At 46.2% G+C, this 12790-nt stretch overlaps 2 protein-coding genes and 1 pseudogene across 3 annotated transcripts in view; 2 read left to right on the top strand and 1 right to left on the bottom strand.

Moving 5' to 3' along the window:
- The window catches only part of PKD1L1 (polycystin 1 like 1, transient receptor potential channel interacting), a 45993-nt gene extending 43768 nt beyond the window's left edge, over positions 1-2225 (top strand). The window contains exons 15-17 of the mRNA XM_027765710.1: positions 277-360; positions 1899-2106; positions 2148-2225. Of these exons, the coding sequence (XP_027621511.1) occupies positions 277-360; positions 1899-2106; positions 2148-2225 (370 nt within the window). The remainder of the gene's footprint in view (positions 1-276; positions 361-1898; positions 2107-2147) is intronic.
- Positions 2226-6289: 4064 nt separating this feature from the next.
- Positions 6290-12790, top strand: part of LOC114004654 (polycystic kidney disease protein 1-like 1) — a 14238-nt gene continuing 7737 nt past the window's right edge. The window contains exons 1-3 of one of the 2 annotated variants that reach the window (XM_027765702.1): positions 6290-6454; positions 7069-7285; positions 9102-9275. In XM_027765702.1, the coding sequence (XP_027621503.1) occupies positions 6402-6454; positions 7069-7285; positions 9102-9275 (444 nt within the window). In that variant the 5' untranslated portion in view covers positions 6290-6401. Of the gene's footprint in view, positions 6478-7068; positions 7286-9101; positions 9276-12790 lie in introns of both variants that reach the window. The other variant, XM_027765703.1, reaches the window with a different exon arrangement.
- Positions 11602-11985, bottom strand: LOC106736378 (selenoprotein K pseudogene; annotated as a pseudogene).

Raw genomic sequence — 12790 nt, 5'->3', positions numbered from 1 at the left:
GGTCTGAAGCATGGAGCAGCACCATGCAGGTGCACCGTGCCCCAGGCCTGGTGTCTCAGGGCCGTCCTCAGGGAGTGCATGCCCGGCGTGCAGATGTGAAGGTGTCGGGCACAATAGCCCCTCATTTCTAACTTAGATTTAGGTGAACACTGGAAGCTGGATCTAGATCATCAAGTGTAACGATGACATGTTCCCGGGACGCGCTGTCCTTCCTTAGCGTAGCCACGCTCGCCCACTGGCTTGCCCCACCGTGTCCTAACTGGCTTTTCCCCACAGCTACGACCGCCTCACTGCATTCTCTGTCCTGAGGAGAGGGCTGAATGCCAGTGTTGAAGTGAGCGACATTGCCACATTACGGAGGTGAGTGCCACATGCCAACCCAGGCTGCACACACTTCCTGGTGTTTGATACCCCTCGGGATGCCACGGGGGGTCCAGAGGATGCTAGAGACCTGTGTTTCTTGTTGTCATTTTGGTTTTGGGGATATAGATATTACTGGGTAATTGTCTACAAGTTTTATACAGGAGGGATGAACTGTAGCAGCACAGGTCGTGTGTGGGGGGTGGCTGGGTGCTCAGCAATGCTGAGGGGTGTGGGAGCACTGAGCTAGATCCCAAGCTGACTCACATGTGCTCATTTTCCTGTCTGGCTAAGGACACTGGGGACAGTTGTAGTATGGCAAGGCCTGGTAAAGATTGTCTCTCTCTTCTGAAAGAAATAAAATAAACTTTAAAGAATTCATATAGTTAAATATGATATTCAACTATCTGTCTATACTTACTTTCACTGACCACAGATTTATAAATATAAGGAAGTTAGTACACTTTTTCACTTTTCTTTTTATTTTAATTTACTATAGGGTACGTGTACTCACCGAGGGAGACAGAGGATGAGTCAAGGAAACTGAGAAAGCACCCACCCAGAAGGGTAGAGGGGTTGATGGCCACACCACAGTCTCTTGTCCTCCATTCTCCTCTCGGGACTTTGGGCATGCACACACACAGGCCTGGCATGCTTTTCAACTACTGGGTTTGGGACTCAAACCATGCAGTCAGCCATGTGAAATCCAGCTGCCCCAATCACCAGGCCACTGGCTGGCCCTGTTTTCTTGCTTTTAGTTGTAAGCTAAAGCTCAATGTTGACTCAGTCAATCGTTGACTGGGTTAAGACCTACAGGGACGATACTGCTAGAGGTAGAACTGAGAGGCTTCTGGAGCCACAGAGTCGCTTGCAGGGAGCCAGCTCCAACTGGCATTGACTCCACAGTCAGGGTCCTATGAGGAGCCCGCCTTCTGTGCTCTGAGGCACTGTCACTCTGGAATAAGGGTAAGAATCCCATCGTCACTGCTATTGTGAAGATAAGCAATGGAACATATTCAAAATGCTTCAGACGCACAGGTGCAATGAGCGGGTCTCCCTGCTGGAGAGATAAGGTGGACACTGAGGCCCCATCCGTGTCCCTCCTGCCCTGTGGATGCTGTAATGCTATCCGCTTGCAGGCCACGCTCACCTGTTCCCAGGCCCAATGCCAGCTAGGAGAGAGGCCACTGATCCACTCAGACCCACACGATGTTTTCACACCATTGCCCATGCTGGGACCTTGATCTAACAAGGTGTCCTGCCTAGACCTTTGATGCATTTCAGAAGGTCGGCACTGGGCCAGGTGGGGCTGCCACCTTCCCGTCCCCTGCTGCTGTGGTCCATGACCCTGGCCACAGCTGGGCTCCACTCTGGCTTTCCTACCTGGCGCTTCACTGGCTTCTTCCCATGAGGTCAGACCTCTAGCATTTTCTAGATTTGAGAATCTATCAGTGAAGACCACGGCAGGTGTGGAAACAGTCTTTTCCTAAATGTCCCACCCTTCAGTGAGTTCTTTATTTCTCTCCTTTTGTTTGCAGACACCCGCAAAACCTGTTTCCCAGTGTCTTTGTCATGGTTTCTGTGATTGTGTATGGACTGCTGGTTATTAAATGCAGACATGCCGATCGCCATGAAGAAAAGAAAACCGGGTACATTTTCCTGCATGGAGATGCACTGCCCGACCGCCAGCTCTACGCAGTGGTTGTAGACACAGGCTTCCGGACTCCGGCACGGCTCACCTCCAAGGTAACTCGGGCATCCTGGGCCACCCTTGGTGCTGTCTGCAGGGTGTTGAGGGTGGCACCGAGAATGGCAGTGGTGATTTGACTGTCCACCTGTCAGCTGTCACTGTTGACCCCATCTAGTGCCTGGGGTGAGGTGTGCTTGCCCTGCCCACTGTTCTCCCCAACCTGCACCCCTGTGAGGCCAAGTGGCCCTTACGAGAATGTAAGGCTTGGACAGAAAGGAAGAGGTGGTTATTTGCATGTGATATAGTTTTCTACATAGTAATTGCAGAAGTATCTGCAGTCAAATAATTAAAACTAATAAGTATGTGTAACAAACTTACTGGATTCATAATTAGGAAAAAATCGATAAAGTCATCTATAACACAGCAGCAGTTATTCATAGCACATAATTGAAAACAAGATCCTCTTTTTCACAGTCGCAAAGAGGCGGGGTGCCTAGAAGTAAATTGTCCAAACATGTACAAGACCATCATGGAGAATATTTGCCCAGGATGCATAAAAGATCTAAATAAAGACCTGTAGTTACTCATGGAGGGGCAAACTAGTTTTCCTTTGTCGTGTCTCCCAAACTGACATTGATACTACTACTAATAATAATGTGAATTAAGTTCTAGTAATATACCCATTTAAGAGATGAAAGACTAAGACATAAAGATGTTAAATTTCATGAAATCCAGTCCTAATCCAGAAGGTGTTTTCTGGAACTGGAAAAATGGATTCTAAAATTCACCTGGAAGAGAGTCCAAAAATACAAAGAATTATAAGAATATTCATACCAAATACAAAGAATAGGGAGGAGATTCCTAACCAGACACCGGGGCTTCTTCTGAAGCCATAGAAGCTAAGACAGGGTGTTCTTGACAGGAGGTGGACCAATGGATTTGTGGGACAAATTAGGCGCCAGAACTGACCTTGCTTGTGGCATGGCCTCACAATCCAGAGGAAAGAATAGACCATTCGATAAATTATTTGGAAGCAATAACTGTTCTTGTGGAGAAGGTAATATTAAATCTTCACAATACTATTGTCATGAAATATACATTGCAGAAGACTACAGATAGAAAGGGGAAAGACAAAATGTAGGAACTACTAAAAGAAAATATATATTCTAGGTTTGGGAAGGTTTTCAAAAACAAGACACAAATACCTTAGTGAAAGATAGATAAATTATACTTCAGTAGAATTGAACATTTCTGCATGACACAGACAGTGGAAGGCAGGACAGCCCACCCTCACAGGCCCATGCCTCTCTGGGATGTACCTGTGGACTGGGGATGCTCTGCCTACCCCCCACCCCAACTGCAACTCCACCTCCACCCAATGGGCCTCCCCCAATGCAGAAGGGAGGAAGATGGTACCCCACCGTGACTTTTCTTGTCCTTGTGAGAAAAGCAAGAGGCAGTGCCTACTGAATCTCACCTGGATCTAGATTGAGAACGTGAAGAACTGGCCTAGCCTACCAGGTCTACCCCAGGCCCTTCTCCAGGGGAGCCCTGGCATGGGAGGGAACATGTGGCTATGGTGGGCACTCCTCATCTCCTTAGCTCTACACTGTGGCCTGCAGCCTGGATGGTGGTTTTGTGACGAGGTGAGAAGCTTGGGGAACTATAATAAAGTTCCTGCCCACATTCTTAGCACCTTCTGTTACTCATCATGACTTCTGTGTCCTCATTTTCAGGTTTATCTTGTCTTATATGGTGAAAATGGGCTTTCAGAAACCAAAGAACTCTACTGCCCAGATAAGCCACTGTTTGAAAGGAATTCCAGACATACCTTTATCCTGAGGTATTCCGAAACATTCCCACCACAATTTGGGGAAGAAAGGCCAATCAGAATTGGAGTCACCACTCACAAATGCAAAAATTAGGGTACATTGCACAGGGCTCCACTGGGGAGCACCACTGACATATGAACAACGACAGCAGGTGCTTATTCGGAGTGGATTCAAGTGTTTACATGAGGGAAGAAGGGAACAAGTGAGGGAAATGTATTGGTCTTGCATGTCAATAAAGCTTATAACCCCAGTGTTTTCTGTGTCACTAAACTTGCTTAGATGATTGGGTCATCTGAAAAGTCATGCCGTAGTTTTTCATGGTTTTCTACACAGAAATGCGTCATGACTTTTCCGACGACCCAATATCTAGCCTCATCCCAATTTCAAAGAGCAAGGACCAGTGATGTGGCAAAGATGGCGGGTTGAAGGAAGAGGGATCACTTATCAAGGTGGGAGCATGAGCGAGCAGCTGGCATTTTCAGAAAATGTGAAAGTACTGAGCACAGGTTTTCTTCTGGAAATTTTTATTTATACTGCTTATTGGTTTAGAATATTATATCTTCATTAAGAGAGAAAAGCCTACCTTCATATGCCATACTAGATAGGTCTTGTATCGTTTGGGAATGGGGATAAGTTCGGGGAAGTGCACCCTCAGGCGATGTCATTGTGGGAACATCTCAGAGTGCGCTCACACAAACCCAGATGCACAGCTAACCTGCATGGTGTAGGCTGCTGCTCCACAGCTACACGCCTGTATAGCATGTTAGCGTACCGAATACTGTAGGCGGTTGTACATGCGGGAAGTTACTTGTGTTCCTAAACATACATAAACATAGGAAGGTACAGCAAACATACAGTAGAGAAGATAAATGTGCATCTTTGTGTAGGGTACTTCCCATGAATGGAGCCTGCAGGACCTAGAGTTGCTCTGAGTGAGTCAGTGAATGAGTGGTGAGCAGATGTGAAGGCCTAGGGCATAACTGAGCAGTACTGCAGACCTCATGACCACTGGACATTTAGGGTATACGGAATTAAAATTGTTTGTTTCTTTTTTAGAGAGAAATTTTTGCTATAGGGAGTGTGTGTTCACCAGAGAAACAGAGAGAAAGAGAAATTATACTCCAGGGAAGATGGTCACACCACAATTTCTTCTCCTCCATTCTCCTCTTGGGATTTTGGGCATGCATGCACACAAGCCTGGGGTGAGTTTTAAGCCGTTGGGTCCAGGACTCAAACCGTGTGGACTATATGGGAGTCTAGCAATATAACCGTTATGCCATCTGCTGGTCCCACAAATTTTTTAATTTATGAAAGTATAACTGTTATGCCATCTGCTGGTCCCACATTTTTTTAATTTATGAAAGCTTTAAAATTCATTCATTTTAATTTGCTACAGGGCATGTGTGTTCTTTGGAGAGAGATGGGGCAGGGGGAGTGAAAAAGCATCCCTCAGAAGGGATGGCCATGCTATAATCCCTTTTACCCCATTTTCTTCTCAGGATTTTGGACGCCTATGCATACGCCACCAGGTCTGAGACTCAAACCGTGTGGTTAGCCATGTGGGATCCAGCTATCTTAACTACCATGCCACTGGCTGGCCTGGCACATTAAATTTTTTAAAAGAATTTTTTTTTCAATGATAAATTAACTTTAGCCTGCTATAACTTGTTTGCTTTATAAAGTATAAGTTTTTTAATCTTCAACTTTTGTAATAACCTTCATTGGTTAAAACACAAACTCACTGAGGCCAGCAGATAGCGTGGAGGTTAAGGCACTGCATCCCACAATGGCCAGCTTTGCAGTTCGAGTCCTGAACCTGGCACCTTGAGAACTATGCAGAGTGTGTGTGTGTGTGTGAGGGCCCAAAATCCTGAGAAGAAAGTGGAGGAAAAGGGATTGTGGTGTGGCCATACCCCCTGGGGAGGTGATTTCTCGCTGTCTCTCTTTGTTTTTACTCTCTCTGGCGAGTGCACATGCCCTGTAGCAGAAACAAAACAAAAAGAACACAAACACCTTGTATATAGTTATACGAAAGCCTTTTCTTTCTTTATATCCTTATCTTATAAGTTTTTTCTATTTTTAATTTTTTTACATGTTCATCTTTTTTGGTTAAAAGCTAAGACACAAACAGACCAGGTCAGGACTGTCTTCCTCCCCTATGTCTTGTCCCACTGGATGGGCAGTGTTGCACAGAGCAACAGGAGATAAATCAAGCACGAGAGGAGACGATGCGATCAATAGACCCAGTAAACATAAGATGCACGAGGCCGCCGCTGCTGTAACAGCGCGCTGTTTACAGTTAACTAGTTTTTACGTAAGTAGGAGGAGTACACTCTGAAATACAAACAAAATGTGTAGTATAGTAAATACAGAACCAGCACCAGCGTGTCTACCACGTCGTCCAGACCACGTATTGGCTAAGCATAATTGGATAAGCGCTGTACTCGTTTTGGGCCCTGGCAGTGCCGTGTGTTTGCTCACAGCAGCATCGCCACAGACACGCTGGTGATACACTGCCTATGATGTCACTGCAGCTCCAGTGTCACCAGACACCAGGAATTCTCAGCCCCGTGTAAGACCACCATCATATTTGTGGTCTGTTGTTTTTTTGTTTTTTGGGGGTTTTTTTGGGGTTTTTTGTTTGTTTGTTTGTTTGTTTTTTACCATAGGGCACATGTGCTCGCTGAAGAGATGCAGAGAGAGAAAAAGTGAGAAATGGCCCCTCTCAGGGTGCATGGCCTTGCTACCCGTCCCTTCTCTTCTCTCATCCTCCCAGAATCTGGGCATGCACATGCTCCTGGAGTGATTTTTTCAAGCTGCCAGGTACAGGACTCCAATCATGGTCAGCCATGTGGGAATCCAGCACTTTAACCACCATTCCACCTGCCAGACCCACATATGGTCCATTCTTGACCAAAATGCCATTGCTTGTCACATGACTGTGCATTAATGAGATCCAAGTGACTTTGATTTAGGAAAACTACAGAGCGTGAAGACCTGTGTGCTTGGTCTCCATGCTCAGTGTCCTAGGGACTTCCTCTACCCACTCCAGGCCTGTTATCTGCGCACACACCCCGTCTGCCCCTCATGGACTATCAGTGCCTCGAGGGTGGGCATCAGAGCTAGCACAGTGCCGAGACTGCTGTCCCCGCGCACCTGGCTAATGAGATCTTTTGTCGTCCACAGCACTCCTGAGCAGCTGGGCCCACTCCGGAAGATCCGCCTCTGGCATGACAGCCGGGGACCATCCCCAGAATGGTTCGTCAGCCACGTGATGGTGAAGGAGCTGCACACGGGCCAGCCCTGGTTCTTCCCTGCACAGTGCTGGCTGGCTGCAAGCCGGGGAGATGGCCGTGTGATGCGGGAGATCACCTGTCTGCACCAGGGACTCGGCTTCCGGAAGGTAGGCCCTTTCAGTGGTTTCTCACAACATGCCTGGCTCTGCCGCTCTGGCTGCAGCTGTTTCTTGAAGCTTTTCTAAAGTAAAGCGTACCAGCTCTTTTCTGAGTCAGTGATCAAGATCCTATATCCTAAATGATGCATTCAGTGACCATCCAAGCATGGGTTAACTACCTTTATCAGTTTTTAATGATCCACATAATGCTTTTTTTCTTTTAATTGTGACTGTGATAACATTTCTGGAATGGATGGTTGCCAGTGGTTTGCAGTGTCCAGGAGGCTCCTAGTTAAAGACTTCTCAGAGTTCCATGTGTATTGTAAGTGAATTACATAACTATCAGCAGAGTACAGACATGGTCAGGGCCAGAGGCAATGACATCACTGATAATCTTGCATGCCAACTACCAACGTTTTTATTTTTGCATGTTCTCTTCCAGTCCTTCCTTATATAGGAAGATACTTTATACAGTTATAATAGTAACAATGTATGTGCATTTTGCACTTCCTAATGGAACATCTTAGACTCCATTGCTTCCTGAATTTTCTTTAAGATCATTTTAAAGCTTTGTACAGGTGGTCTGCTGTGCATGATTCTTTCCTTAAATATCCACCTGTTAGGCATTTAGGATTTTCTTTAATGTATTTCTGTAATACAAAATGTCATAGGAAACACTTTTGTACATGACTTTGTGTTTTTGGTGAACCATTTCCTGGGCTGAATCTCAAACAGTGGTCAAAAATCAGCAAATGCTGACCCTGCCCCCACTGTCCCTAGAGCTTGTCATTCCAGGGGGTTTTCTTCCCAATGGGTCTGCCTGGTTTTCAGACTGACATTGTTAGCTTAGTAAAAAGCATGATCACATGATTTGAAATGATTTTTCAGTCAGCCACCACATATGGGAATTCTTCAACACCCAAAACCTAAGGCCCAGTTCAACTGGAACCTTCCCTTGGAGAACTGTTTCCTTGTAGTAATAACTACTTGGCTGAACGAATGTGGTAACAATAGCAGATTCTCACTGTCTGTTCTCAGCTCTATTGCTTAGGAACTTTTTGTGAGAAACCTATTCTCACTAATTTAGTCATATGTACACACGTGTGTCCATGCCCTCTAAAACAATCCTCACTTGTTGGCCTATCAATTTTCCTAGAAAAAATATATATTCTCATTCTGTTAGGAATGTCTTGCTGGTGTTTGCTCCCATTATTCTGCTTTATTCTATGATACCAGTTCCACATTGCATTCTATTTTTTTCTTGAGCAATGTTGAGCACCAAGCATTACTTGAATTGAATCGAAACTTTATATTCAGTGCAATACCATATGTAGTTGCCTGCAGCACAGCGGACACGGCATGGGCTACTCAAGGTCCAGCAGACAGGACACGGCTCTAACTCTTAGGGCACCCAAAGCCCACCTAAGTAACCAGAGATTCCAGAAAGGTCTCTCTGCACCAGGCCATGGAGACATTGACAGCCAGCAGGTGAGACAGAGGGTCACTTGTACCAAAGCTCAATGGGTACTAATGGAAGGAAGTGTTGGGCCAGGTCTGGAGGTGAGAGGCTGGCAGAGTAAGGGGCTGCCAGTGAGGTGGGAGGGAAAGCGAGACCACTAAGTGACCATTGTCTCTCAACGTCTTGTTAAGGCTGGGTGAAGGGTGTGCTCTACTGCTACAACACGCTCCCTGAATGCCCAGCTAGCAAGCCAGGAGAGAAGAGCTGAGAAATCATGGGGCTCCACTGAGAAAGTTACTGGGTAATGATCAGAGTCGTGTCGCTGTCGATGTCAGGGATGAGTTCTCCTCCTGGTCTGTGTTCCAGCTCTTCTATTTCAAGTTCATGGAGTACCTGGAGGACTTCCACATCTGGCTGTCAGTGTACAGTCGGCCCTCCTCCAGCCGCTACCTGCACACACACAGGCTCACCGTTGCCTTCTCCCTGCTGTGTGTCTACTCCTGCCTGGCTGCTTCAGCCGCTGCTGGGGGACAGGAGCAGGTGGGTGATGTCAGGTTTTCTTACAGGGGCTCCCCAGTCCCAGACCCACAGCGTGACCTCTTCTCGTTTAAGGAGTGAGCAAAACTCAGTTTTCAGAGGAAATTGTATGCTAGAGGAAGTAGGCCATGTGTTCAAGGGCCCTGCAGGTGACATTGGCAGAGAGGAGCTGGGAGGAGCCTGCAGGTGGCCACCCTGAGGGCGAAGCAGAGCCCTGCCCTTCAGGAGCCCATTCCCCCAGGTACTCCCAGGCACCACAGAGCATGAGATTTCCAGACATGTTGGCAGCCTGGGTTGTCTTATGAGCCCCTGAATTGTTCTTAAGGGTTCAGTTCACTCAAATGGTAAACAAGTCGTCTGCCTGAAAAAATGGAGAACAGCTCTTTGACCACATCTACCTGTGAGATGCCACTTTGTTCAGGAAACTGGTCTGATGGTTCCTCATGAGATGCAAAGAATTCATTCTAAACTGGGGTAGGGGCTGTTGGGCAATAAAAACTGAGACTCTGCTTCTCCTGAGGGGAAAAGTGACAGCATAACTTCCAGGTGAGGGAAAACAGACTTGTTTCTTAAGAAGCCTCATGGCTGTCCTAGGCCTTAGCCTGCTGGGTTCACACTGCCTCGGTGTGGCCAGAGGGTGTGGTGTCAGGTCCACTGGGGGGAGGTTCGGTGATCTTTTCACAAGACAGTAGGGCCTGGTGGCTTTTATTTTTATTTCTATTTTTTATTTTTTTTTAATGTTGGGGCTAGCAGGTGGCATGGTGGTTAAGGCACAGGACTCCCACATGGCCAACTGCAGTTCAAGTCCTGACCCTGGATGCTTGAAAATCACACTAGACATGTGTGCATGTGTGTTCAACACTCAAGATGCCTAATAAAGGGGATGGAGGAGAAGAATGAAGGAGAAGGGATTATGGCATGGCCATCACCCCTTGAGGGTGATCTCACTTTCCCTCTAACTCTCTCTCTGTCTCTCTACTGTGAGCATATGTGCCCTATGGCAAAAAAAAAAAAGTTAATTATATGATATTTCAGATAGATGGGGTCAAATAAAGTATACTATTAAAATCAATGTTACTTTTAAAAAAATCTATTGTAATGTGCCCACTAAAGCATTTTAAATAACATACGTGTTTCACATTATAGTTCTGTTCTTACACACAGCTTTGCTAACTAGGATGGTGGGATGATACCTATTTCTCTTTTGTAAATTGACATTTAATCATCGCTCATCTTTACAGCATCCAATATGGTGTTTCAAAGCATGCATGCATTGCATGTCAATCAAGTCAAAAATATTGTTGTAATGTCATCTCGACAGATCACTTTCATTCTAGTGTCTGTTAAATGTTTTTCTCCTGAGCCCCCACCCCACCCTCACCACCCCACCATGGCTCTTTTATACAGCTCTGCCTGTCAGAAAGGTATAGTAACAATTACCAATTGGCAGAATCTCTTTTTTTTCACATTACTGAAATAGATATGATTTATTTATAAATGAAAACAATTTACAGTATCTCGAAGGTTGAAAAAAGTGGCACAGTACTGAATACACAACTTTTGATTTTCTTCAGGTTCAGTTTTTGTTGTTGTTTTGTAATTTTCCTATAGGGTGTGTGCACTTGCTGGAGAGACCGAGCGAGCACAGCAAATGCACTTCCTAGAGGGAAGGCCACAAGACAATCCCTTCTCCTTCATTCTCCTCACAGGACCCTGGGAATGCACGCACACATGCCCAGTGTATTTCTCAAGGTACCAGGTCTAGGACTCAAACTGTGTAGTTGGTCACATAGGATGCAGACATTTTAACCACCATGCAACCTCTTGACCTGCATTTTGTGATTTAATTATACAAATATGAGTCAGTTCTGCAACCTAAAAATATTTGCTTATTAAAACTATTCCAGGGAACCAGCAGTTAGCGTAATGGCTATGTCGCTGGACTCCCACGTAGTCGACTGTGGTTTGCGTCCTGGACCCGGTGGCTTAAAACTCACGCCGGGCGTGTGTGTGTGCGTGCCCCAGATCCCAAGAGGAGAATGGAGGAGAAGGGATTGTGGCATGACCATCCCCCCTGGGGGGGGGGGATTTCTTGCTTTCTGTCTCTATGTCTCTCTCTTTCTGTCTAGCAAGCGCGCGTGCCCTATAGCGAAAATCTATCAAAAAAAAAAACTATTCCAATACTTTAATCAAGTATACAAAAAAGATAACTAGACAAACATGTACATTTATAGAACTGCATATCAGTCAGGCCACATCCCTACAGAGGGAATTCCCAGCATAACCTCACTCATCTGGGAGGACACAGAGCAATCCTTGTTCGACAGGCACACTCAGCTAACTTGTCTGGCGTGGTCAGACCTCTCCTTCCTGATGGCTTCCTCCTGCTTAGGAACGTGCACGTCCAGTCGTCTGCTTCTTAGAGCAAACGTTTACCTTCCTCATCCTCCAGCCATTGGAGGGGGACTGGGGCCACATAGCTGATTGATTCGACCCATTCTTCGGGGTGGGTTTCTGGGTGGCCCTCTTCCATCATCATATCTGGAATCAGATGAGTTTCCATAGCCTCCTCTTTTTCACATCTTGCTGAAGCAGAATTTTGAAAAACAGAACTGTAAACTTGGCTATTCCCCAGAAAAAGTCTGTTATCAAAGATAATCTCATGGGCACTGACTCCACTGTCCAATACTTGTCCATTCCAGATGTAAACCATCACGCCTCCCGTTCCCCGCTCCGACTGGCAGAATCTTATCAAAAGAATAGCACATCCGTGGAAACAGCAGATGACATACTGGTTACATCGCTGAACTTCCACATAGTTGGCCGCAGTTTGAGTCCCAGACCTGACGGCTTAAAACTTACAACAGGCGCATGTGCGTGCATGCCCAAAATCCCGAGAGAAGAAAGAAGGAAAGGCATTGCGGTGTGGCCATCTCCCTGGGAGTGATTTCTCACTTTCTGTCTCTCTTCAGTGAGCACACATACCCTATAGCAAAACTCTCTCTCAAAAAGAATAGCATGTACATAGAATTTACAAAAAGAAAATAAATATCGTCAAGTATCAAACTGGCAACAACAGCTCCGTTCACCTGGGAAAAGTCGGCCTGCAGGCTGGACGCCCAAGGCTGGCCTGTCTTATGAGGTCACAGGTTGTCTGACCCTGACGACTCCTCTCTACTTGGTGCTCTGGGGATGTGGATGATTTGTCAGAGCGTAGCAAGGATCCAGTCAGCGAGCATGTACAGGCCTACTGGGTGCTCAGCAGCATGCTTATTCCTAAAGGATTTGTCTAGGGAAAAAACAAATGATTTTTTGTGATTTTCTTTAACTCCTGAGATGGAAGGACAGTGATTCATGGAGGCAACTCTGATTAAATTCAATGTGTATTCAGTATTGATTTTACATACTTCTGTCATTGTGAATGGCTGTGCATTTAAGTCAGCCTCATCCCAGGGTGTTGTAACGGTTACTGTTGCGTGGTTGCAGCTGCCGATGGGGGGCCCCCCCCCTGCCGCCCC

Source organism: Tupaia chinensis, unplaced genomic scaffold, assembly GCF_000334495.1.
Source record: "Tupaia chinensis unplaced genomic scaffold, TupChi_1.0 Scaffold139484_1, whole genome shotgun sequence".
NCBI lineage: Eukaryota > Metazoa > Chordata > Mammalia > Scandentia > Tupaiidae > Tupaia > Tupaia belangeri.
This window is presented reverse-complemented; position numbering and strand designations above follow the sequence as displayed.